The sequence below is a fragment of the Manis javanica genome, chromosome 8 (assembly GCF_040802235.1).
Source record: "Manis javanica isolate MJ-LG chromosome 8, MJ_LKY, whole genome shotgun sequence".
Classification (NCBI taxonomy): Eukaryota; Metazoa; Chordata; class Mammalia; order Pholidota; family Manidae; genus Manis; species Manis javanica.
Genome location: NC_133163.1, coordinates 98,308,240 through 98,332,543, shown reverse-complemented (window position 1 = coordinate 98,332,543; position 24,304 = coordinate 98,308,240). Strand labels below are relative to the sequence as shown.

Genomic DNA, 24,304 nt, shown 5'->3' with positions numbered 1-24,304 from the left:
ATACTAACTCCAAATTGAATCCACATATTATGTCTATTTATCTGAGCAATCCAAATCAATTCAAGAGACCTGAATTAATAATGGCATAAATGCTGAAGGTCTGTCTATGTACATTAGAAAATATTCTTTCCACTCAAGGGATCAGGGCCTGAAGACTTCACCTGCAGTTGTAGCTGTAGAAGATAAGCAAGTTCTTTAGTCTTTTTAAGCCATAGAATTACAAAATATTATGCAGATGAACTAAATTATTTCTAATTACTGTGTAGCTCTAAAAATAAATAATAACTGATTTTTATGAACTTGAAGGAAATGTAATATTCTTAACAGTGGAATGCAACCTCATAGCAGAACAAAAGCAAAGTTGTCAAAGTTTCTCTTTGCAATCTTCAGTTAGTTGTTACTATGTACTCAAGAAAAGTATCTGCTCACCCAGGTCTCTCTACCCTACCCTCCTACCTTGATGATAGTCCATTACTCTTCTGTGCCCTAGATAGCTAAAATTACAATATTATTTGTCCAAAATTTTCCTTTCTCATAGGAAAATATTCCCCCTAAGAAATGTGTCAGATTAGGAACAGTCCGTATACTTAGTACATGGGTTAGGAGGCATATATATTTTTTAGAACTCCTTGGTAAGACTGTTCTCTCTCCATAGTTGTTTAGAGAGATCATACATTAAACATATTTCTTTGTAGCCTTTATTCTGCCTAATATAAACCATCTGGTTTCAACAGAATAACAAAATCTACTTGAATCTTGATTTTATCCAGTGTATTAATTTTGCTTAACCTCTGGTCTCTTATTTTGCCTAAGCTTAGTCTTCCATTTTATATCTGGCAAAAATCCATCATATTTAAGGCTTCTTAGAGAATGATGTAATGTAAGGCCCAACTGGAGATATATTTCTAGCTTTAAATAAGTGAAAAATTTTGCCTTGTGAGAGAAGCCTTGTTTTAGCCCTTTGAGCATCTATTCCCAGTAGATTTACTTTTTCAGAATGTGGGAGGCTGGAGACATGGAGGAGGGCAGCATAAGGGCTAAAAGTCCAGGTATTGTTACTGACACTGACACTTACCAAGTCAAATCACACAGCTGCAAATCTGGGGAAATAAGACATGTGCACTCCTTTCTTGCAAGGACAGAATGAAAATAAAACAGGGTGTTACAGATAAAAGTACTCTGATAGAATGTAAGGTATTATATGAGTCCAAGCCCATTTTTCCCTCAATTCTTCATGTTTTGAATATGCTCCTGGTCACTTGCAGATACTGATGAATGTTCTGTGGGCAATCCTTGTGGAAATGGAACCTGCAAGAATGTGATTGGAGGTTTTGAATGCACCTGTGAGGAGGGATTTGAGCCTGGTCCAATGATGACTTGCGAAGGTAAGCCTCTTAAATACAGAATAGCTGGTTACATGTCCTAATTAAAGAACAACCATTGATTAGAATTCTTAATATTAAATTAAAATTCTTAACTTTAATATTTAATGTTTACATATTATGACATCATATTTAATATACACCCATTCATGGTGTGTAGAGGAAAGAACACTTGGCCCTGATGGGCTATCCCATCATTCCTTCTGTGTGGCCTTTGCTCTGCAGGTAGTATCTAAAAAAGATGTAGGTGGTTCAATGCACACATTATCATGCAGCGTCCCTGTTAGTGTCTCCCTACTCTGAGTATTTGGATATGACTCCTGTCTTGTTTATTACCTTCTTTCTTATTTTCTGGTTTCCCCTTCTTTTTTTCCTTCACCTCCCATGCTCCCTTTCTTTTTCATTTTTCTTTTCTACTCATAGAAACATTTATATTTCTGATAACTACCAACATCCTATAGCCATCTGGGGGCAGTCACGACCAAACAGTTTGCCTATACTCTGTAAGCACCTGTCAGTATGCCTGCTAGGATGTGGAAAGAAGGGAAGGGAGCGTCTTGAGCAGTGGTTCTCAAAGGGTGATCCCTGGATCAGCCAAATCAAGATCACTGGGGAGCTTGTTAGAAGTGCAAAATTTCAGGCCTTACATCAGACTTCCTGAATCAGAAACTCTTTAAGAGTGGGTCCAGCAGAACTACCTGGAGGCAATTCTGATGCACTCTCAAGTTGAGAACTACTGATCTAAGAAAAGGATGAAGGGGAGGTAAAGGTAGAGGGTAAAGCTGGCATTAAAGTGAGCCAGCTCTGTATTAAAGGCATTATTCATCAACACTCATTGTCATAGCTGTTGGTGAATCTTGAAAGGCTGTGATGAAATCATGATCTGGAATCTCATTAATGTTCTCAGTCTGCATCACTGGCTTTAGAGAGAAACATGATAATCAAGATGGTTTGCTTAACCTTGCTTTCCCAAAACACATTTTGATGCTTCCAAGCTATGAAATATACAGAAATGACTTTTGTCTATTAATGGTAAAGTCACTCCATCTGTTTAAGGTGTAACTTGAGCATCAGTATGAACTAAGTATCTCTGTAAGTGTAAAATTATTCAGAACACCATTTGCTTACACATAAGAATCACTGTTATTTCCTTAGAGCCTCTTTCATAAGGGGAAGGGGCAGTGCTTAATGATATTGGACAGGTCTGCTCTGTTCTTACCATAGTTGGCTTGGCAGTTTCTTTGGGTGAGTGGGGTGCAACTGATCCCGACTTTATGTGACTTCAGGGAGCACATTGTCAACTTGAAGCTTCAAAGCCAGAATTTCAGAGAAGTTCCCTACCTGTAGGATGACCTCTAATTTCTCATCCACCTGAATGCCCATTAATAATTATACCAGGACAATAAACATTAACTAGTATTTTGCTGGGAGAACCCTACATATACCAATTGTAAAATAACCAACTCATTTTATGACTCCCTGAAAATGAGAGAGAGGCTACTTGGTCCATCCATATTTATGGCAATGAAGCATTTCAACTTTTGGTGAAAGTAGATTCCTTTTTTGGGGGTTCATGCCAGTAATTCATGGTTTTCTAACTACCTTCTGCTGCAGATATAAACGAATGTGCCCAGAATCCTCTGCTCTGTGCTTTCCGCTGTGTAAACACTTATGGGTCATATGAATGCAAATGTCCCACTGGATATGTTCTGAGAGAAGACAGGAGGATGTGCAAAGGTGAGACATCCATGTTCAAAGTCACCTAAGCCAGGGAGTGCTAACTCTGATGGGAGATGGCCCTCCGAAGTTTCCGCTAGTAAAGGAGGGCTGGGAATCGGGGAACACTGCTATAGTCCATGGACAATATGGGGGTTGCCGTTGCTACCTTTCCTCCTAAACTGTAGCTTGAAACATCATCAAGCTGAGTCAAGGGCTGTTGCAGATCCTTTTGAGTTCATTCAGCATTACATGTCTATGCCATGCCCACCATTTTGCAGGATGCGAAGCAATAAAGAGAAAGGGACATTTTGCCACATTCAAGAAGCTCAATAGTAAGAGGTTGAGACAGAGATATAAATAATCATATCACAGTGTCACATAACTGAGAACTGGGAACACAAAGGAAAGAATATGATTATTTTTTTTAAATCCCCATCACTAAGGGATAATATATTCCAAGAATGGAATAGCACCTGGAATCTACATTATTAAACAGTTTCTATTAAACATGTTTACTGAACGTCTGCAATTGCCTAAGCACTGGACTAGACTCTGTTATACGAAGGTGAATGAATCTGGGGCTCTTTGAAGAGCTCTGATTTGCTTCTCCCAAGGTCTTAAATGAGCAGTTACCTATTCTCTTCAGATGGCTTAAATAAAATTACGTCTTGAAGGTGGGAAGCCTGCTTAAGTGAGAGCTCACATTCAGGATAAAGTCCAAGTCTCTCAGCTCGCACCATGTAAAGGGGAAAGATAGAGGAAAATGTAACAGGACAGAAAATGAAGCATGAGGAAGGCCCAGTACATTCTAGAAAAAACAAAAAAAGAACCAGTAGAGAATATTAGTGGATGCCTCTTTTTTTCTCAAAGTATAAAAACCAAAACTTTCATTATAAGTAATTATTATATCATGTTGATTAATATTATATTAAAATATCCTATTATAATATTTTTATAATTATTGTATACTGGAAGCTTTGGTTCGTTATTTTGTGATTATAATACTGTTGTTATAATTATCATTATACTGTATTATGAAAGCATTATAAAAGGCCTTTTTAATTCAATTCATCAAAAAGAATTAGAAATCACGCTTCTTGCTTTTGAAGAGGTTACCAGTTAGGGAGAAACTTCTTCATCAAGTTCAAAGGTTGTTATAAGACTCCTTGTCATTCTTAAGAGGCCATCACCCAAAAATGCAAAAGGAAATAGGTTAATGCTGAACAGTGTAAATGAACGATACTTACTTAATTCCATTTTATGTTGAAAAATCAGGAAATTAATGCTGCTTGTTTTTGTAAATTCGTGGTTGTACATTATTTCCAGATGAGAATGAGTGTGAAGAGGGAAAACACGACTGTGCTGAAAAGCAAATGGAATGCAAGAACCTCATTGGCACGTACATATGCATCTGTGCTCCTGGCTATCAGCGGAGACCCGATGGGGAAGGCTGCATAGGTAAGGGCATCCCTGCTGAAGGCACTGGGAGTGAGCTGCAGGTGGCCAGGGACAGAGGGACATGGGTTCTGAGTTCTTGTGGTGCTGTGTCCTTCTCTGCAAGAGACATTCTGCCTCTCTTACTCACGTCCGGTTTTCTTGGAGGTCTGGATTATGTAGGAACTGCACAAGCACTGTCATTCTCTCCCTGCACTCTGGCCTCTGCCTACTTCCGAGGCCCATTTTGCTGCTGGGATTGGAACACCACGTGCTTCCTTCGTTCCCTGCCTTTACTTTGTATACTCCTTTGTTGTTTGAGGGTCAGTTTTCCCCACCACATTAGAATGCCTCCTGTAACTCTGGGGAGGAGGCGGGTAGATATTTTCCCAGCCCAGGGCAAAATACCTTTGAACTGAAATCAGTCAGAGAAATAAAGTGGGAGAAACACGTTTATTGCTTACAAGCAGTCGTCCACTTCTGCTCGCCCATGTCGCTCACAACCCGGCTGCAAAAAAGGATCCCATCCAATCTCTCTGGTCCAGATATTCCCTCACTCCCCATTGTGATCACCTATTGACATGGAAATGGACTACTTCCCTCGCCCCTTGGAAACACCTGTTGATACTGAGATGCACTAAGGCCAGGCAAGAGGTTCTGGAAATACTGCAGTTTTGCCCACACCTCCCTATTGATCCAGCTTCTCTGCTAGCACCCCGACATTGAGTAAAGGTGCCAGGTACTGAACCAGGAATATCACTAAACCAGTGTGTTCTACCTCCAGAGAATCAGGTCTTACCTAGTAGCCCAGGCACTGGTATTTTTTAAAGCTCCTCAGGTGATTCAAATATGGATTCAGCACTGAAAACTAAAGCTTCAGACCAGAGGCTGTAAAACCACAGCCCAAGGACCAATCCAGCCTGCCAGCCTGCCGCCTATTTTTGTAAATAAAGTTGTATTGCAACATATCTGTAACCATTCATTTGCATGTTGCCCACAGCTGCTTTCATGCCACAATAGCAGAGTAGAGAAGATGCAGCAGAGACCATATGGCTTGCAAAATATTTACTTTATCCTATATAGTAATATTATAATATTATTATTACTTACAGAAGAAATTTCCTGACTCTGCTTTAGACAATAAACATATGAGAAAACTATTAGAAAACTTTCACATGCTTCCTTTTCATTTTTAATAATCAGTAACATCAGAAAAATTAATTGCATGTTCTCAGTTAAGAAGCTTAAGAACATCATTGTCCCTTTACTCTGTAAGATACAGGATCAAACAATAATAGAAGAGCAGATTCTAAAAGGGCAGAAAAAGTCTGTGGATTTGTGGTCACACACTGATCTGCCAGGATCACTGGTTTCCAACCTCAGCTGTACATTGGAATCACTGGGAGAGCTCAGGTCCCACCCCAGATATTCTGAGTTAATTGGTTTGGGGAGGCCTGGGCCACAAAATATAACATAACACAGTTAAAATTAAAACATAACACTGCTCTAGATATCACCTTCCAACTCTTTGCCTCTCATGAGGAGATCTCTACCTAAGGGGCTCGGAACTATTCTCGATGGGATACCCCTGCGCAAATTACTTTATTTATGATCTTTATCAATAATCATCAGATAATTCTAAGAATCTCCAGCTATTTTAATGCTTTTTTTAAGCACAGGAGATAATTATGGTCTATTGTTTCTTAATCATATTGTTGAAGTATCACTATAAACATAATCTCTATCAAATCAGAAAATTAGTATAGACAAACTTCCTCAGGTCAAAACTGGTGTTCAGAGACATTATTCTGATGAAGTTTTATAATATTCCTTTAACAAGTTGATCTTAATTTTTTTTCCTTCACTTGAAATAATCCTTTGGGAATCCTCTTTATGTACAGATATGGACAGTTTTAAATTTTAAGTAAAAAAAGGTAAGTGTACATAAAATGCTATCATCTATGTTTAAGTATATGAAAATGCTATCAATTGTTTTTAAAAAGGCAGAGGTACACACATATATGTGTGCTTTGTTTGTACATGCATACTCATCTCTAGAAAGATCCTTTAGAAATTAGCAATAGCACTGGTTGTGTCCCAGGAGGGGAGTTTGGTGGCTGGGGAATAAGGTAGAAGGAGCACTTTAGCTGAATACTCTTGTATCTTGTGAATTTGGAACATGGAAATAGGCTACTTATTCACAAACTAAATTTTAAAAAAAAAGAAAGCTTCTATCCTGTACCCAACGGTCAGGTGACACCTCTTGTTTTCGGTCCTTCCATTAAACCACACAGATGAGAATGAATGTCAGACCAAGCCGGGGATCTGTGAGAATGGGCGCTGCCTCAACACACGGGGCAGCTACACGTGTGAGTGCAACGACGGCTTCACCGCCAGCCCCGCCCAGGACGAGTGCCTTGGTGAGTGGGACAGCAGGATGCCCTCCTGGCCCCTGACGCCACACCGCACACTTGAAACCCAGACCACTTCATTGGAATATCAGCAATTGTTAAAATTTGAGGGAGGGTTAAAAATGTTCTTGTTTTGGGAGTGACTCAATGACTCTGATTGTCCACGGGGTTTAGCACCACCCTGCCGCTAAATTCCTCCTTTGCTAATCGTATCACTGAATCACTTATTTGGAATTTCTTTCTCAGCTGCTTTTTTAAGCCCCTGGTTTTCTGGATCAGTTTCTGTGTGTTTATCTGCCCCCTCTCTCTAGAGCTTGACTATTTGCCCATATTTCTGGGAGCATACAGAGTTACAACCTTGTCTAGGCCAATGCGTTCCTGCCCACTTACTGAATTTCTTGTCTTGTTTCCCTCAGATGTCATCCTTTCTCTCTTACTGCTGTTTCCAGCTTTCTCTTCTCGCTCCTCCTCACCCAGGGTAAAGTGTTACATCCTTTTTGGGTTTTTTATCTAACCAAATTCTTAATGCCTTGTTAGCTCATAAAACTCCCTAAAATCTTCTGTAAAATGGAATGTCCCTTCCAGACAACCGGGAAGGGTACTGCTTCACGGAAGTGCTCCAAAACATGTGTCAGATTGGCTCAAGCAACCGGAACCCCGTCACCAAGTCTGAATGCTGCTGTGATGGAGGGAGAGGCTGGGGTCCCCACTGTGAGATCTGCCCTTTCCAGGGTACTGTGGCTTTCAAGAAACTCTGCCCCCATGGCCGAGGATTTATGACCAATGGAGCAGGTACTTCACTTACAGTCCAAAAATACTTCCAGGGAATGTGTAGTCCAAAAATACTTGCAGGGAATGAAAAACAGAGGAGAATATGAAATCTACAATGTGGGCTTAGGCTGAGTTGCATAGTTTAGGTGGAAGACCATGAGATGCAACAAGGAGCTATCATGAAATTCACCATCATGGTGTTTTAGACGTTAAAGGCCTAGTTTCCAAAGTGTCCTTGATCCATCTGAGTAGGTTGTGGGTGCTTGGGTCCCTGCCTCTGCATTACAAGGAATCCTCAACTTTTTAAACAAAAATTTGTTATATCACTTATAGGTTACCCAGAATATAATCTTTTAGATTGACCTTGGAATAAATGAATCACTAAATTCCTCAACTAGTCCACCAATATTTTTTTACTCATAAAATTGGCTGAAATATATTGCACAAAAAAGTATAAACAATGCTGATGTCATGGCAATTAAAACACAGTTGCCTCTGGAGAAGTGCTAGCTGCTTTAACTGGAGAGGGATGAGGACGATGGTGAGGTATCTGAGGAAGGCTCTGAAGACTTCCAGGGCTATGTTCATTAAAGGTAACTGCAGTTGTTACTTAGTCTCATAAAAGAGAAAGGAGAGAGACTTTTTGAGCTCCAAGGGAGGGAACTGAAAGTAAGAGGGTAAGAAAGAGAATAAGTAGGATTTGAGTTCATTTTAGAAAGATGTGGCTGAAGGTGGAATAACAGAACAGGATGTGGTCAAAGACAGGATTGAATAGATTAGATGGAGTGACCAAAAACAATTTATGATTCTTTGGAGGATATAAAATTAAGATGAGAGAAAAGACTCATTTCTTGAGACCAATGAGGGTATACTAAATTTCATTTCAGAATAAACTTGAAAAAATCAGGAAAAATGACACCTGTTGATATAAAATGATTATTTGGCAATCAGAGATTAAGAACTCACTTGGTATTGACATATGGGCACTCTACCAAGCAGTAAGAAGATACATGGGTCAAGATGCAGAGGACAGTGGCTTTAATGCTCAGAAGTGACCAAATCTTTCTCCCTGTGATGGAGCCATCAGTGAGGGTCTCTCTTCCTTAGCAGGCTGCAAAAAGCTTGCCCAGTGATCTACCCCAGAGCCCTGGTGCCTCCTTCACCAGAGGAGGAAGTTTGGTCCCATTTTCCCAATACTGTGCAATTTGATGTTTTCAATGATTAACCTTAAATACAACAAAAAGAATAGAAACAAATCCTCCCTTTCTAATTTTGGACATGTGATATTAGAAAAAATATGGGATTTCCTTGTCAAAGGGATCCACAGCTGTGATTCATTTATGAGATGTCAGCAGGAGGCAAGCTTGATGTCATGAGATGCAACAAGGAGCTAAATATGTCTAGAAGACCACTTATTTTAAAAGTTTTCCCCTAGCCTCATTGGTTTACCAGTATAGTCTAATAAGGTTATTCATTTACCTTTCAATAGAGTTATCATTACATAGGAAATTAATACTGTCACCCCTATTGGTTTAATTTCTCATGTCCATAATATAGTAACACAGTTTATTAATATTTACAGTGAAGGACCCCTGCATATTAATGCTGTCTATTTTCTTGTTGTAATTTCTGCATTACTAAATTACAGATATTGATGAGTGCAAAGTTATTCATGACGTTTGCCGAAATGGGGAATGCATCAATGACAGAGGATCGTATCATTGCATTTGTAAAACTGGCTACACCCCAGATATAACTGGAACTGCCTGTGTGGGTAAGTGCTCTGTTTCTGGCACTTGGATTTACTGACAAGTAGAAATTGTACATTATGACAAAAACCAATCTCCAAACTAAGAACCTAAAAAGCCTATGTAATTTCATAGGAAAACATCAAATAGTGATCAAAGACTTCACAGAGTTGACCTTCTCTTTTCTCAAAACTGAAATTCTTTGTTAGATTTTATGGGAATTGCACATTTAGGCATCTTTTTGGTAACAAACTCTAGAAATGACCCCTGAAAGTATAGTCTTTCAGTATCTTTTTAGATGGGCAGTCACACCTATCTCTTTGATCACAGATCTGAATGAGTGCAACCAGGCCCCCAAGCCCTGCAATTTTATCTGCAAAAACACAGAAGGGAGTTACCAGTGTTCATGCCCAAAAGGCTACATTCTACAGGAGGATGGACGGAGCTGCAAAGGTAAAGTAGAATTTGCCTTCACCCACTCACCTGCCTTCTGGGCACATCCTTGTATTCCTTGTGTCTTCTACAAATCAACAGACAAGCTGACAGACCTTCTCTGCTGGCAAGAAGTGCTCTCCTGGGGTTAGTGCCTCCCTGCAACACACATTCTATGCTAGGTGGAGGGAGGCTAAGGCCAGGGAGAAGAGGAGAAAGAGGAGAAGAGGAAAAAACACATTCTTAGAGGCAAGAACAGCAAGTATTGCTGTTCTTAATGTATTGTGGCTATAAAGTAGCGTTGCAAGAAATCCCTGAGTTAGCTCCCTCCCCTGTCCGCAGGTAAGCTTCAGCAAACATGTGGCTGTGCTCTAGCAAGGCCCCGTGGGTCAGAGAGAGGACAGGCCACCCTGCTGGCTGGAGGCACAGCTGCCAGTAAAGCAGAAACCCAACAAGCAGAAACAGTAACCCCCCAGCAGTGGAAAGGGCCAGGATTGGCTCCATTTTAATAGAAGTCAGCACCGGGAGAAAGATGGGGGAGTCCTTTCACTTTAGGTCCACCCCAGATGTTACTCTAGTCAGGAACTCGCACTGATCTGCAGCTCCAAACAGCTCTGTGTGCCACCAAGAAAGGACACAAGAAAGAAAGGGAGGGAAGGAGGGAGGGACGGAAGAAGGGAGGGAGGTTCCTGAATACACAGTGATTTTTTTAATTAAAATTTATGTAAAAGCTGGATTACACATTGTATCTCCCGATGTTTTTAAATAGTAATGGAGTTGAGAATAAGCCTAGAAGTTCCAGCATGAAGTAAGATTCCTGGTCAAAGTGGAGGGGTCTGTTGAGATATGAAAACTAATATTGGATAAATACAATAAGCAGTTTTTAAAAATGCTATTTATTAGCTTGTCAGAATGAACTTTTCTCTTCCCTTCCTTTCTTTCCTGGTTGCTCAGTTTTGTTTTGAGCAAAGGAGACCCCCTAAAAGGAAGAAGTATGTTCTGGCTTGCCTTGGTTTGGCTGACCACCTCATTGAGCACATTAAAAACAGCAAACAGAAGAGAACCAAGCAAGCAAATTCATTTCTCACCTTGATATTTTTTGTGTTTCAACCTCAATAGAGCTTTTCAGTGCTCTGGAAAATTTTGAGAATCCCTAATCATTTTCTTCATTTTATAATATATTTAAAAGTATATCATTTATTTGTAATTCCTTTGTTAGGAAATCCCAGCATTCCTCTAACCAAAGGGAATTAGGGTTTTCCTCAGATCCCCCAAAGAACTACATCTTTGGTTTACATTGAAACCTTGTCTCCTGGGTTTCTCCTGGCCATTTGCTGTTGCTCTGTTCTGGCTAGGGCTCATTCAAGATGCAGATATTAAGATTCAGAGCTGCTTCCAAGGGCAGCTTCCAGGCATCTGTGCTGTCAGCTTAACTCCAATGCCCATCTTGCATGCTCTTGTAGATCTTGATGAGTGTGCGACTAAGCAACACAACTGCCAGTTCCTGTGTGTTAACACCATCGGTAGCTTCACATGTAAATGTCCTCCTGGATTTACCCAACACCATACTGCCTGCATTGGTAAGTGGGAGATGGGAAGACCCCATATGGAATGTAGCTATTCCTGTAAGGAACTGCTTTCTAGCTCCTCTGCTCTTGGACTGAGAAGACAAAAACAAAAAAGAATGTGAGTCTGTGTGTGTGTGTGTGTGTACGTGTCTGTGCAAGGCACACATGCCCATGAAAATTATAGGTCTTATTTGACCTTTTCTGGATGAATCATCCATCTCTCTTCCTTTTCAACAACACAAGGAGAACTAAGGGGAATTGTAATCCCCTCTCTCCCCCACTGCTTCTTGTAGATAACAATGAATGCACTGCTGACATCAACCTGTGCGGGTCTAAGGGCATTTGCCAGAATACTCCTGGAAGCTTTGCCTGTGAGTGCCAGCGGGGATTCTCACTTGATCAGACCGGTGCCAGCTGTGAAGGTGGGTAGGAACCTCAGTGTGATCCAGCTGGGGGGGGTCCTGGTGGAGGTGGTCTGTGTGACTATCAGCAACTTCATCATCACCCTCCATGACACCAGAACCAAGTGCAGGGCAAACACCCAACTGAGGAGAAAAGATTTTTGCCTGGTCCCATATCTCAGACATCCATCTTTTGTCTCCTGCTTGATCGTGTCAATAACATATGACTTTCCTCAATATATAAAGACTTTTTCTGCTCAGTTATTATTTTAATCTAATAGAGATTGGGCCCACTCAAGAAAAATCACTGAATTCCCACATCTGATTGATTAATTTTACAGTCATTTGATCCAGAGTTATAAAAGAATTCTCCTAATGTGGATTAGATCTATGAGGAACAACTCTTCTGATAATACGTGATTAGGGCTAAAATGATTGTTTAGGGTTTTGTTTTTGTATTGACATCATTTGGTTTCTAATTCTGGCACAAATAAGGAAATACAAATAATTTAGACAGCTATCCCACAGACTTCTCTTGTGCCTTGCATTAATTTCATCATTTTTATTTGTAAGCTTCACCAGAGACATCTGAATGTTTTACTCCTTGGACTTAATCAAAAGCTCCAGAGTAGATATTCTTGATGTTTTGGGTAGTAGGATAATTTTAAGGGTTGGATTTCTTACTAAAATTGCCTTTCACTCTAGCATAACATATAAATGTTGCTTCAGAGAACGTCTTATATGGCTTAAAAGTGACTCTCCCTTCTATTTCAGATGTGGACGAGTGTGAAGGAAACCATCGTTGCCAGCACGGCTGCCAGAATATCATTGGGGGCTACAGGTGCAGCTGCCCGCAGGGTTACCTACAGCACTACCAGTGGAACCAGTGTGTCGGCAAGTGGTTTCCCTTGTTAACAGGATGCATTGCTCTCCGTTCCTTTGAGTCAAAATACTGCTTTCTTTTGTAAATTTTAAACTTGTAACTGAAGCAACCAATACTCATTTAAAATTGCCCTAACCTGGTTGAAACCAGAGGAAAGTTAGAACCTTTGTAAAATAGCAAACTAAACAAAAATAGTGCTAAAGGGTACCTTTGAGAATATTTAAAATGAGATGCCCCTAGAATTTCTTGACTGCCTTTCTGCTGCACTGTTGTCAGCAGCCCACACTGTGGTTCTGTTAGGTAGGATAAGTGGTCAACAGTATCCTACTTGTGCCTGAAAAGTGTCAGCTAACCAGAGGCTATTGTGAGCCCCTTTGTGAAGGCACAGAATCGGTTCCATTTAGCTCTATACATCTTTAGGACAGTATATAAGCAGCAGACACAGCAAGTTTTATCAGGATTGCCAAGTCATTTTGAAAATTAAAGGGAGAGCCACAGACCATCATTAAATTGAAATTATGTCATTTTTGATTCCACAATGTCATGGGGAAATAACTCATACTGCACATCAGAGAATCCTAACATTGTACATTTAGAGGGACCCCAGATCCATCTAGCCAGGGCTTTGTGTTTCCTGATGAAAACATGGAAGCCCGGGAGGAAATGGAATCTCCTTTGTGACATGCCTGGGACTAGAGGCCAAGGCTCTTAACTTCTTGATTTGGGGCCGCCTTTCAGTTGTCATGCTGCACTGTTGAGCACCACTGTAAGCCTGGTGCGTGGGTGACCTGTCTGGCTGTCACGCTTTTGGGTACAGAGCTCCCCTTAGCAAAGAGGCACAGAATACTGCTTCCTGGGCCACTGCTCTGCACTTTACTCCAGACGAAGACACATTTGGTGTGTTTTCATTTAGCAAAATTTTGTCTCTGTCATCTGTTTTGATTCCTTACCAAACAATTTGCAGAAGTGAGGGGGCTGGCTAAGATGACCCCAGTGCTAGAGGAGTTTAAACTGCACAATTTGCTGACTAGCTCCCTGGTTTGATAAAATGCCTTTGTTCATTAGCAGCTCAGGGAGGTCTCAGATTTTAATCACCACTTTCTGATACTGTTCACAGAATATGTACAGTGAGCATTGTCTACCCTTATTAAATAGATTCCTTGAATGAAATTGGAGCTGTGAGAAAAAAGTAAAAAGGGCGAGGTCTACGTCTCTGGGACCTCAGCATCCTCTTTACCTTCAGTCTGGGTAGTAGAAATGGCCAGGTCATGCCCTGGCTAACTGCAGATTCTGCTTTGGCCCATCAAGGGCATCTCCTGGCTGGGTGTTCTAGAAGAATAAGTCAATTAAGAGGCAGGAGGAGGTTTGGAGGGTTTTGATGCCCCAAAGATACCAGTCTAAGTTGGACTCATAATTCTTGGGCATCATAGTTAGCCAGAATGAGCGTCGCCTTGGCCAGAGTGGCTTCCCCAGGGCCAGGCAGAGCAGGGCAGATCTCTTGAACCAGCCGTCTCCGAGTCCTCACTCCTAGACACCCGGAAGTTCAGTCTTAGAAGACGGATGGATTTGAGGTCAGGGGCCATTGGATTTCATTGTTTTCCAGGAAATATCGAACTTCCAGCTTGCAGTTGGAGTTGACCCACTTTGACCTAGAGAGAGTCAGCAAAAGAAAGCCTGTCCTGTATTTCGGAATGCTCCTAGTGGGTCTCCTACAACGTCACAGCCAGCACACACTGGGCAAGCTTAGTCCTGAAGCCTTTGATTTTTGAAGACAGAATGGATAAGTTTCAGTCTGCTTTTAAGGAGTGTTTTATGGAGACTGTAGTGCTGTTTGAATAAAATTAGAACTGTCCATTTTTATAAAAGGAACAAAACCCTCACCAATTTAAGTACTAGCTGAAAGAATAAAACAAAGATTTTGGAATGTAGAAAACATTCCTTGTGGAGCTCTTAGCTCCAGGGCACACAGGATGAAAAAGGTCAGGAAAAGTGCAAAATATGTTGAACAAATTGCGGTGTTTGTATATTGATAAAAAGGGTGAGTGCACAAACAGACTATTTTCAAGCTGTAAACATTGGACATTTGCCCATTTCTTATCTTAATCCTTGTTCCATTCTACCCCACCTCTCCAACCAGATAAGCAAGTTTAATTTAAGCTTTATTAGATTCTCAGGGAGGAAAAAAAAAGTAAAATAAAATGGAAAAGGATGTGAAAGGAGAGGAGAAGTGTTTCCAACTGGAATAGATATTTATAGTACAACACAGACAGATGCTCAAAGTTGAAAAGAACCTTAGAGATTACCTAGTGTGACTTTACTCTTAATACATATATCCTTCTCCAACCTCCTAGTCATCCAGGCCTGACTTGAGTACCACCTTCAGGGCCCTCACTTTCTCCTAAGATAACCCAATCTATGTATAGAAAATGTTGAGTTCTTAGAAATGTCCTTTTCATAGAGATGAACTTTTCCTCCCTGTTGCTTCTATCCATTTGTCCTATTTCTGCCCATTGGAATGAAACAGAAAAGATCTAAGCTGTATACTTACAGGTCTTTCCCCACATAGCCCATGCCTTAGAGGTTTTGTCAATCAAAGTCCTGGCAGGAGTCAGATAGCTGAGCCCAACCGAAAGCACAGGACAAGGGAGAGGAGCCTGTCGAGGTCCATACGGCCAGCCTCCTGGGGCTGAGAGCAGGGTGGGAAGTCTGGAGGAGAAGGAGAAGACACCCAGCCCACGTTATTCTCTCCCCCAGGATAAATACCCTCAGTTCTTCATTCAGTCTGTAGTGCCTGCAGTCTCCATTGGTATCTATCACACACTTCATCTCTAATTTAAATAAGAGAGACGAGCACAGACAATGGCATATTTAATTATTTCTCCTCTAGGAACCCTGGAGCCTATGTGACCTGTGGTGGCACTTGAGAGTCCTTAGATATGAAGGACCCTCAAACAGGCCTGAAGCGAGGCACTGAGCCACAGCAGGCGGCTCAGCGAATGGCTTTCTTATTGTGTATCTAGTCCTTCTTCCTCCTGTAACCACACACAGGAGAGAAGGAACAGGGGAGGGAAAGAGAGAGGAGAGGAAGGATGGAAGGCGGTCAACATGAACAGTACACACACACACACACACACACACACACACGCACAAGCACATGCAAGCACCCTGCCTCCACCACTTTCACCTACATGTTTTCCTCATTTAAGAAACAAGTATTTTCTTAGAAAAGTTTATTCCTTCTAAATGAATCTACCTCGCAAATAAGGTAAAACCAATTAAAGGAGAAGGGAATACCAATTTTGATGGAGGAGCCTCTCTTGAGAGACCCTGTGGTACAAAGGAAAGCACATGACTTTTGCAGTCAGACAGACCTGGGTGTGCATCTCTGCCCTGCAGCTGCTGCTGGGAGTCTCAGAGAGGCTTTCTGAGCCTCACTTTCTTCATCTGTAAACAGGGATTATAATGACGACCTCCCGTGATTGATTGTTAGGAAGGTTAGCTAAGTGAATGTGAAGTGCCTAGTATCCTATTGTGCTGTAGACATCTAATAAATGCTGACTACCTTTCCACCGCCCCCTTCCATATTCACTAATTGAGGAGACCAGTCTACCTGTGTTCAAACAAACATGTCTGAAAATAGGCTGTAGCAATTAAGAAATGACTTGCCAGCAAGCTTCCAAACTGCCTGGTCTACAAAAATATACTGCAGATTTCAAAAAAGTGTAAATCAGAAATAATGAGAAACTTGAGGTTTTCTCCTTTCAAGTTGATTTTTTAAAGTTCAATTTCTTTTCCCTGCTTACTACCATCGACTTGGCAGGGCCCCGCAGGTAGCTGGTCCTGCAGCGGTTCTCTCTCTCATGGCTTTTCCCCAATTACTGCTCGTGAGGTCTGCACTGAATCTCCTCCAGCCATACTTAGCTTTAGACATGGCCCAGACACTCCAGGCAGGAGACTGGTTTGCATAGGGGAGCCCATTCAGAGATGGGAGCAGACATACCAGAAGGCACTATTCATCCCAGGACAAGCACCTGGGGGGTTTTGCAGATTTTTGAAAAGGAAGTCCAAGAGGAGCAGACACTCACTGAAGGATGTCGGCCCCACTGACCCTGCACATTCTGAAAGACAAGAGCTGGACAGCAGCCTCCAGGGTTCCTGTCCGTCCCTGCTTTGGAGATAGCCGTGCCATTGCACGGAGCATGGCATGATTCCTTCCCTCCCAACCTGAACTCTGCACGTCAGCTACACTCCAGCCCCATGTCCTTCACAAGATGCTCAGGTGGAGCAGGACATACTAGTGTTGGCTGCAGATGAGAACTGGAGACTGCTGGTCCTCAGAATGCCGTTCTCTGATGCACTCCACCTGGGGCATTTGACCTCATCAGCCACAGTGGCACACCATGTGGCAAGAAGCCCCATCTCGTCCCACACCTTTCTCTCTTGCTCCCCACCCACCCATCAGCCACCTCCGCCTGCCTTACCTTCCCGAGAGCCTCACTGAAGGCCCAGTGGCCAGCAGCAAACGGCCTGATCCCAACTGCTCAGTAGAACCCTCCAGCCAGTGTCATATCTGTGGTGTCTTCTGGTTTTCCTGGCAGATGAAAACGAGTGCCTCAGCGCTCACATTTGTGGAGGAGCCTCCTGTCATAACACCCTGGGGAGCTACAAGTGCACGTGTCCTGCCGGCTTCCAGTACGAGCAGTTCAGCGGAGGCTGCCAAGACATCAACGAATGTGGCTCCTCACAGGCCCCCTGCAGTTACGGCTGCTCCAATACTGAGGGCGGCTACCTGTGCGCCTGTCCCCCCGGTTACTTCCGAATAGGCCACGGGTAAGCACTGCGGTCGTGGTGGTGTGGGAGGCTCTCCCGTTCATAACATAATTAAGTGTATTTAACTGAAAATGACCTATCCTAGTGGAGGAGAACCATACTTTTTATAATCCCTGAGTTGGTTCCAGTTAGCTCTGCCAAGGTTTTAGGCTGCTTTATTGAGAGCAGAAACCTAGATTTCTGGGAATTCATAGACCGTCAAACAAAATAATGAAACTACGTTGCGATTACCTTGGATATATGGCTTCTCCACCTCATTGTCTTGATCTTCACATCTTGTTGGAAGGTGATTCATTTCTCAGGAAATTCGGCCGACCTGTGACAGAACTGGGGGCTCGGGCTGCACACCGCTGATCCACACTTCCCCTGGGGCAAGCAGGTGTCTATCTTGACTTAAAGTGCCTTCCTGCCTAGCTCCTATGAGAATAAATCAAAAAGATACCTTTTTGTGGTATCCTTTAAATTTTTAAAGTATATGTTACATTTCAGATTTAAAACTTACATTAAAAATTACCACAAGAGCATTAAATAGGAGAGTTAAAATAATTATTATATTTTCTGGGTAGAATACTTCCCTGCATTGTATGAGAGTTGGAACAGGGAAGATATATTTTTGTTTCACTCAGTGATCTAAGAGTTTAGTGTGAGCTTTCAAAGTGTAGCTCTTCTTCCCTGCTAAATTAATCTGGACTTGGATGTCTACTGATTGTTAATTATCCTCAAATTTTAACTTTTTAATTAGGAACACACAGACATTAAATATACAAACACACCCCACACACAAAAGTTACATTTTCTACAATACATACATACACATATATTGAATTATTCCTTTAGGGGTATTTGATTTCTTGACATACAAATGTCAAGACATTCATTTTGGGTCTGTGTAGACCTGAAGGTAAAAGAATGTTTCATGGGAAGCATAGGGAATGCCAGCAATAGGACACGAATTCCCAGATGTTTGTGTCTGGCTCTCTGTAGACTCATTCTTTATAAGTTTAATGCCAGAACCATTTTCCCAGCAAAAATTGTGACACTCCAAACTGGCTTCTGGCCAGTGGGACTTTGGAGTCACCCTTCTTGTAAATGGTGTTCCAGGGATATGAAAATACTGGAAAGGAGTTCTGAGAAAGAAGCCAGAGGCTGCAGATTTAGGATTTGCCTTCCAACAATGTAACCATTATGCAAATGCACACACACACACACACACACACACATACACACACACACGTGCACATGCGGGATGTGCATTAAGTATTTCATCCATTTTATTGTTGCTACACATTTCATGTTACAAGATAAAGGAAGAGAAGAGGAAATGTATTGGGCTTTGGCAGGATTGCAAAAAATAGTAAGAACCCATAAATTGCTGCAAAATGCAAAAAATATTCTGCTTATTGGCATTCTATTTTGAATCTAAAGGCCAAAAAAGAAAATGGGCTATAAAGAGTAAGCCAACTAATATAGGAAAAGAGATAAATAATATTTGGTCTACATTATAACCCAGTAGTAGAAACCTACCCATTTATGGTATGAATTTATGGTATTCATGAATCTCTAGAGTGGATTCTACCCCCAAAATAAATATTCTTTTAAGATCATTCAGATATTCCAACATATTTTGAAAGAGGAGCCTGGTAAATAAATACATTCCAAGTGGCCGATGGAATAGTAAGCAGGATAACAAAACAGGGCACTTGTGAAACAAGCCTCCCTCCATAACTTGGCTTTGATAACTGAAAGGCAAAGAAAACAGCCAAATGACTATTCTCCTGAGCATGGATTTGTTTACCCAGCCTCACATGAGTCAGAGCCAATGGCCCTAGTGGTCTTGAATGACTTGAAACAATTTCCCACAGTTGGGCAAGCTCTCATATGTATATTTTACACATTGCCTATCTTCACAATTTATTTCTAAATCAATCTCTGGTATCACCTAGAGCTCTTTCCCTATCTTCAGTACCTTCAGCCAAAGTGAGAGGCTGGATAGTAGGAGAGAGTGCTCAGAAGCTGGAGTAGTGCTGGCGGGGTGGTAGAAGTGGAGGCAGCAGGGGATCAGCTAGCTGGGAAGAGGGCGAGAAGCTGAGCAGCGATGTCTCCTGCCTTTGCCATTTCCCTGGAGCTTGTTTCATGAAAAGAAGACATTTTCATTGACCCACTCAAGTCACATGGACTCCCTCGCCCCACCTTCTTCTCTTGTTTCTACTCTATGTCCCTTCCTCAGAATAAGAAGAGCACAACGCCTGCCACATTCAGTTTAGGAAATGAAGGGGCAAATAAATATGCAAGCAGGGCCTAGAGAGATAATAGAAATCAACAAACTCAGGGAACTGGGAATCAGAGCCCAAACACAGAGGACTTTTGCGTGGCCCTCAGAACCAGCTGGTCATCCAGTGGGCAAATAATCAAGTGCTAAACGTCACCGGGCAAGGTCCAGACTTCATGAGAACCCTCGCCCCTCCTCCCTTCTCTCCCAGTCCTAATGAAAAACGTCTACACTTCCCTTCTACTGCAGGCACTGTGTTTCTGGAATGGGCATGGGCCGAGGAGGCCCGGAGCCACCTGCCAGTGGTGAGATGGATGACAATTCACTCTCCCCAGAGGCATGTTATGAGTGTAAGATCAATGGCTACCCCAAACGGGGCAGGAAACGCAGAAGTGCCAATGAAACAGATGCCTCCAGCATCAAGGTAGGTCAGAAGGTGGTTTCTCCTGATGTCCCTTGTTGCAGAGAGGCCTTCCAAATTCCTGTGGTTTCCTTCAAGGATGCTCCAAAGTGTGAAAAAGCTCCCTGGGGAGAAAATCCAGACATTCCCTGAGCCGTAGGCTGCATTTTACAAGAGTCGGTGGGGCTCTCTGGAGTTCTTGCTGCTTTTAGGGAGTGGCCATATGGAGGTTTTCACATACTTGCTCATTTCCTCTGTCTCGCCAAAAAGAAAGTCAAACACCCACCCAAAGTCTGCTGAGAGGACAAGGTCTGAGACCCAGGACAGCAAGTGGGCAGAACAGTGAAGTGACATAGTGCTATCTCCACAGAGACGCCAAGTTCTAAAAGCTAGAGGCTCCTCTACTGAAAAGAACCATGTGGAGTGTGAGGGAACTTGGATTTTAGACAAAAACAACATGGAGCTCGAGCAGCCTGGTTTTCTTTGCCTACGGCTGCTGCAACCTTTCAGTCAACTCAGAAATGCACAGATATTCACCCAGTCCTCTGGCTCCAGGCCCAGAGAATCCAGCACATGTGGTCCCAGAGAGGCAAGCAACAAGCCAGGTGAAAAGCAGTGAGCATTGACAGATCGTCAGAGTCAGGAAGTAGGTTCATAGGTGTGTCCTTCAGAGGGGTTGGTTTTGTGTCATGAGCAAAATCAAAGTAGACTGGTTCTTTCTTAGCATCAGTGCTGCATCCCATCTGCTGTGGTCTGGGAAATGAGGTACATCCATGGAAAAAAATAGTCTATTAAAACAGTGGTTCTCAAACTTTAGCATGCATCTGGATCATCTGGTAGATTTGTTAAAATGGATTTCTGGGAGCCACCTCCAGGGTTTATGGCTCAGTAGGTCTCAAGGTGGCCCAGAGAACTTGCATTTCTAATGGATTTCAGGTGCTGCTGAAGCTGCTGGTCCAGAGACCACCCTGAGGCTCAGTGCACTGAAGACCTCCAAATACAAGCGGCTTCAACTTGGCTTTCTTCTTGACATTGGTTTAATATTTTTTGATGTTATAAATATGTGCCAATTTAACATGTGTGTGTTTAAACAAGGTGTTTTACAAACATGCATTTTCAACATAGTATTTATAATGTGCAGAAAGCTATTATTAGTGTGAGATTTGAGTCACTTTTTCTTTAGAATGGGCATTATCGGCATGTTTATATTTTACTGAACACATTGCCACATGTCTTCCCAGGATCAGCCTGAGATAGAAGCCAATGTGAGTCTTGCAAGTTGGGACACTGAGAAGACAGCCGTGTTTGCCTTCAATATTTCCCACATCAGTAACAAGGACCGAATCTTAGAACTCCTTCCAGCCCTCACGACTCTGACAAATCACAACAGATACTTGATTGAATCAGGAAATGAAAATGGCTTCTTTAAAATCAACGAAAAGGAAGGGATCAGCTACCTCCACTTCACAAAGAAGAAGCCAGTGGCTGGAACCTATTCATTACAAATCAGTAGTACTCCACTTTATAAAAAGAAAGAACTTAATCAGCTAGAAGATGAATATGACAAAGACTACCTCAGTGGTGAACTGGGTGATAATCTGAAGATGAAAATTCAGATTTTGCTTCATTAATTCACCCTCCAGAGACCAAATAATTAAAAAACAAAGATAGATAGGTAGAACTGAATTTTTCCCCTAATCAGAGTTTTCATATCATAGGTACAATCTTTCACCAAGTAAATTTCTATAAATAAGCACTATTCTTGTATTACAAAAGAAAAAAGGTACAAGTGACTGCCCTAGTACAAACAACCACTTTCTCAGGCTTCTCATGTATGTAGCTAAGCTACCTTGTCATATGTGTTGATTGTTGGAAACCGGGACATGTATTTCCACTGGGGGTTGGCCCTCCATGCTGATGAGCCAGCCTTCCAGCCTATGTACAGGAATGTGCTTTCAATGGATGGACTGTTCTGTTTTTTCAAAATTTTAAACTTTGCTTCTCCAAATACAAGTATTAGGTTGGCCATTTATAGTATCTATTTGGTGCTAGTAAATTCCCAAACTAGATTTATAATTGCACTGTAACATTTACACAACTTAGAAACCAAATTACCAGTATTCAGTTCAAATACTTCATTAATTTCAATCAACCAAAGTTAGTTCAGTAGCTTATCTCAGTTATGAGTATAATACATTACATGTAAATTAAGTGTGTGTATACTGTAATCTTGCTATTTTTTATCATTGAAACATTTATAAACTAGAATAATAATGCCCTTAATGTGAGGGTATGTAATGGTGCTTATTAAGACCAAAGACTTGTTAAATGTATACACCAAATGGTTATGAAATTTCTGTGACTGGCCCACACATGCATGGAGGTCTGGGAGGACCAGGAAACACCCTCAGCAGTGAGAGGATAGATTACCAGCACATCTTTCATCACACCTGTGCAATAGACCAAGATTACCCTCAGCCATTCCTGTCAACAAGGGGTCCATGTCATAAATGTCACAATAAAACAGTCTCTTCTTTTTTTAGTGTACCCCTTGGCTTTGTGTTCTTACCTGGATCTGGGATTGGTGGGTCAGTCTAGGGGGTAAGTAAAATCTCCTGAAATTAAACTATCCTGGGCACGATGGTTACAGCTTCTAAAGTTGCCTAATGTACACTGACATTTTTGAGTTAATCCCTTGTCTGATTTATGAAAGAGAGCTGAGTTATTTCTCACCAATCAGAAACTCAGATTGTAGCATCATGCTTTAAACATGACCTAATCAATCCTGTGACTTTCAAACTACTAAATTTAAGTACTTTTAAGATATCAGGTTCAGTCATCTTAGAGTGCATGCATTTCATTATCAAAGATTTATCACACCTCCTTCCCCTCAGTGTTGGCCAGCCTGAAGTGTTCAGCCATTTTCCCCCTAAACATCTGTTGTTGATAGTCAGTAGTAGCCTAATTACAAAGGGATAATTCCAAATTGAATCCAACTGAATGCTAGAACTCTCATTTTCTGGATGTCATAATTTGAAAATCCTGCTTTATTTGAAGTACAATATTGAATATTTACCAATGAAGCACACTCAAGTGACATGGAATAATTTCTAAAATCCCTAAGGGCGAAAATAAAGGTGAAAGATTTCAGGAAGAAACATACAGGATTTAGGAAAGTCCTCTCCAAATCTTTGAAGAGCTAGATGAAAGAAGCTGGAGTAGGTGTGTTCCCTGTTATTCCAGAAGACAAAACCAAGGTAGTGGCATGAAGCTCAGTTTAACACACACCTTCCTAATTATCAAGCTACCCGCTGAGTGAATGGATTTCCTTGCAGTGTGACGAGTTTCCTGTCACTATCCAGAGGTTTTCAGTCCAGGCATAATGGCAGACGGAAAACAAGAATCCTTTCTTACACCAACAGGCCATGAACATCTTGAAGTATTCTATCACTTATTTTGCCACCCAAAAAATCTTGCTCATAATAGGTGCTCAATAGAAATGAATCAAGTGACTGTTTGGAAGGGATTTGTACCTTGATTAGGAAGTTAAAATATGACTCAAAATTTCCTTCTAACTCTGCACCTACAGGTCTAGGATGGAAGTGTACTAAATTGTTAGAGAAGCATATATAACGTATGGTAGACAACAGTTTGCATACAGAAAATGTCTTTGCTCATTTAACCAGAAGTGCATTATATTCAATAATGAGTTTTCTTTATACCAAACAACAGGAGAGTACGGCGTTGGCACATAGTGGATCACTTTGATATTTTTAATAGTTTCAGTCTGGATTTTATTTATTTCAGAGCCAACAATTTTTCAACAGCATATTTTCCATGTTTCTGACTGTAACAAAACATTTTTCTCATTGTTCCATTGTAAATATTCCTCTTGTTGGAACCCTTTTTAATCCTGAGATTTAAACCTGTACCTTTTAATTATCTGTGACCTTTCAATTTTACTTTCACTGGTTGACAAATTTGGTTTTGTAAATCTCTCAGAAGCTTGAAAAAGTCTTGTCTCTATCCACCAGCCCATTTCATTGGCCAATAATT

At 41.5% G+C, this 24,304-nt stretch overlaps 1 protein-coding gene across 3 annotated transcripts in view; it reads left to right on the top strand.

The window, feature by feature from the left end:
• Positions 1–22,795, top strand: part of FBN1 (fibrillin 1) — a 236,413-nt gene extending 213,618 nt beyond the window's left edge. For all 3 annotated transcript variants that reach the window (XM_073211771.1, XM_073211772.1, XM_017680284.3), the window contains 13 exons: positions 1,266–1,385; positions 2,997–3,119; positions 4,428–4,559; positions 6,830–6,955; positions 7,532–7,738; positions 9,366–9,491; positions 9,796–9,918; positions 11,361–11,477; positions 11,759–11,887; positions 12,641–12,760; positions 17,348–17,579; positions 20,098–20,272; positions 21,490–22,795. In XM_073211771.1, coding sequence (XP_073067872.1) covers positions 1,266–1,385; positions 2,997–3,119; positions 4,428–4,559; positions 6,830–6,955; positions 7,532–7,738; positions 9,366–9,491; positions 9,796–9,918; positions 11,361–11,477; positions 11,759–11,887; positions 12,641–12,760; positions 17,348–17,579; positions 20,098–20,272; positions 21,490–21,879 — 2,120 coding nt within the window. In that variant the 3' untranslated portion in view covers positions 21,880–22,795. The remainder of the gene's footprint in view (positions 1–1,265; positions 1,386–2,996; positions 3,120–4,427; positions 4,560–6,829; positions 6,956–7,531; positions 7,739–9,365; positions 9,492–9,795; positions 9,919–11,360; positions 11,478–11,758; positions 11,888–12,640; positions 12,761–17,347; positions 17,580–20,097; positions 20,273–21,489) is intronic.
• Positions 22,796–24,304: the final 1,509 nt, after the last annotated feature.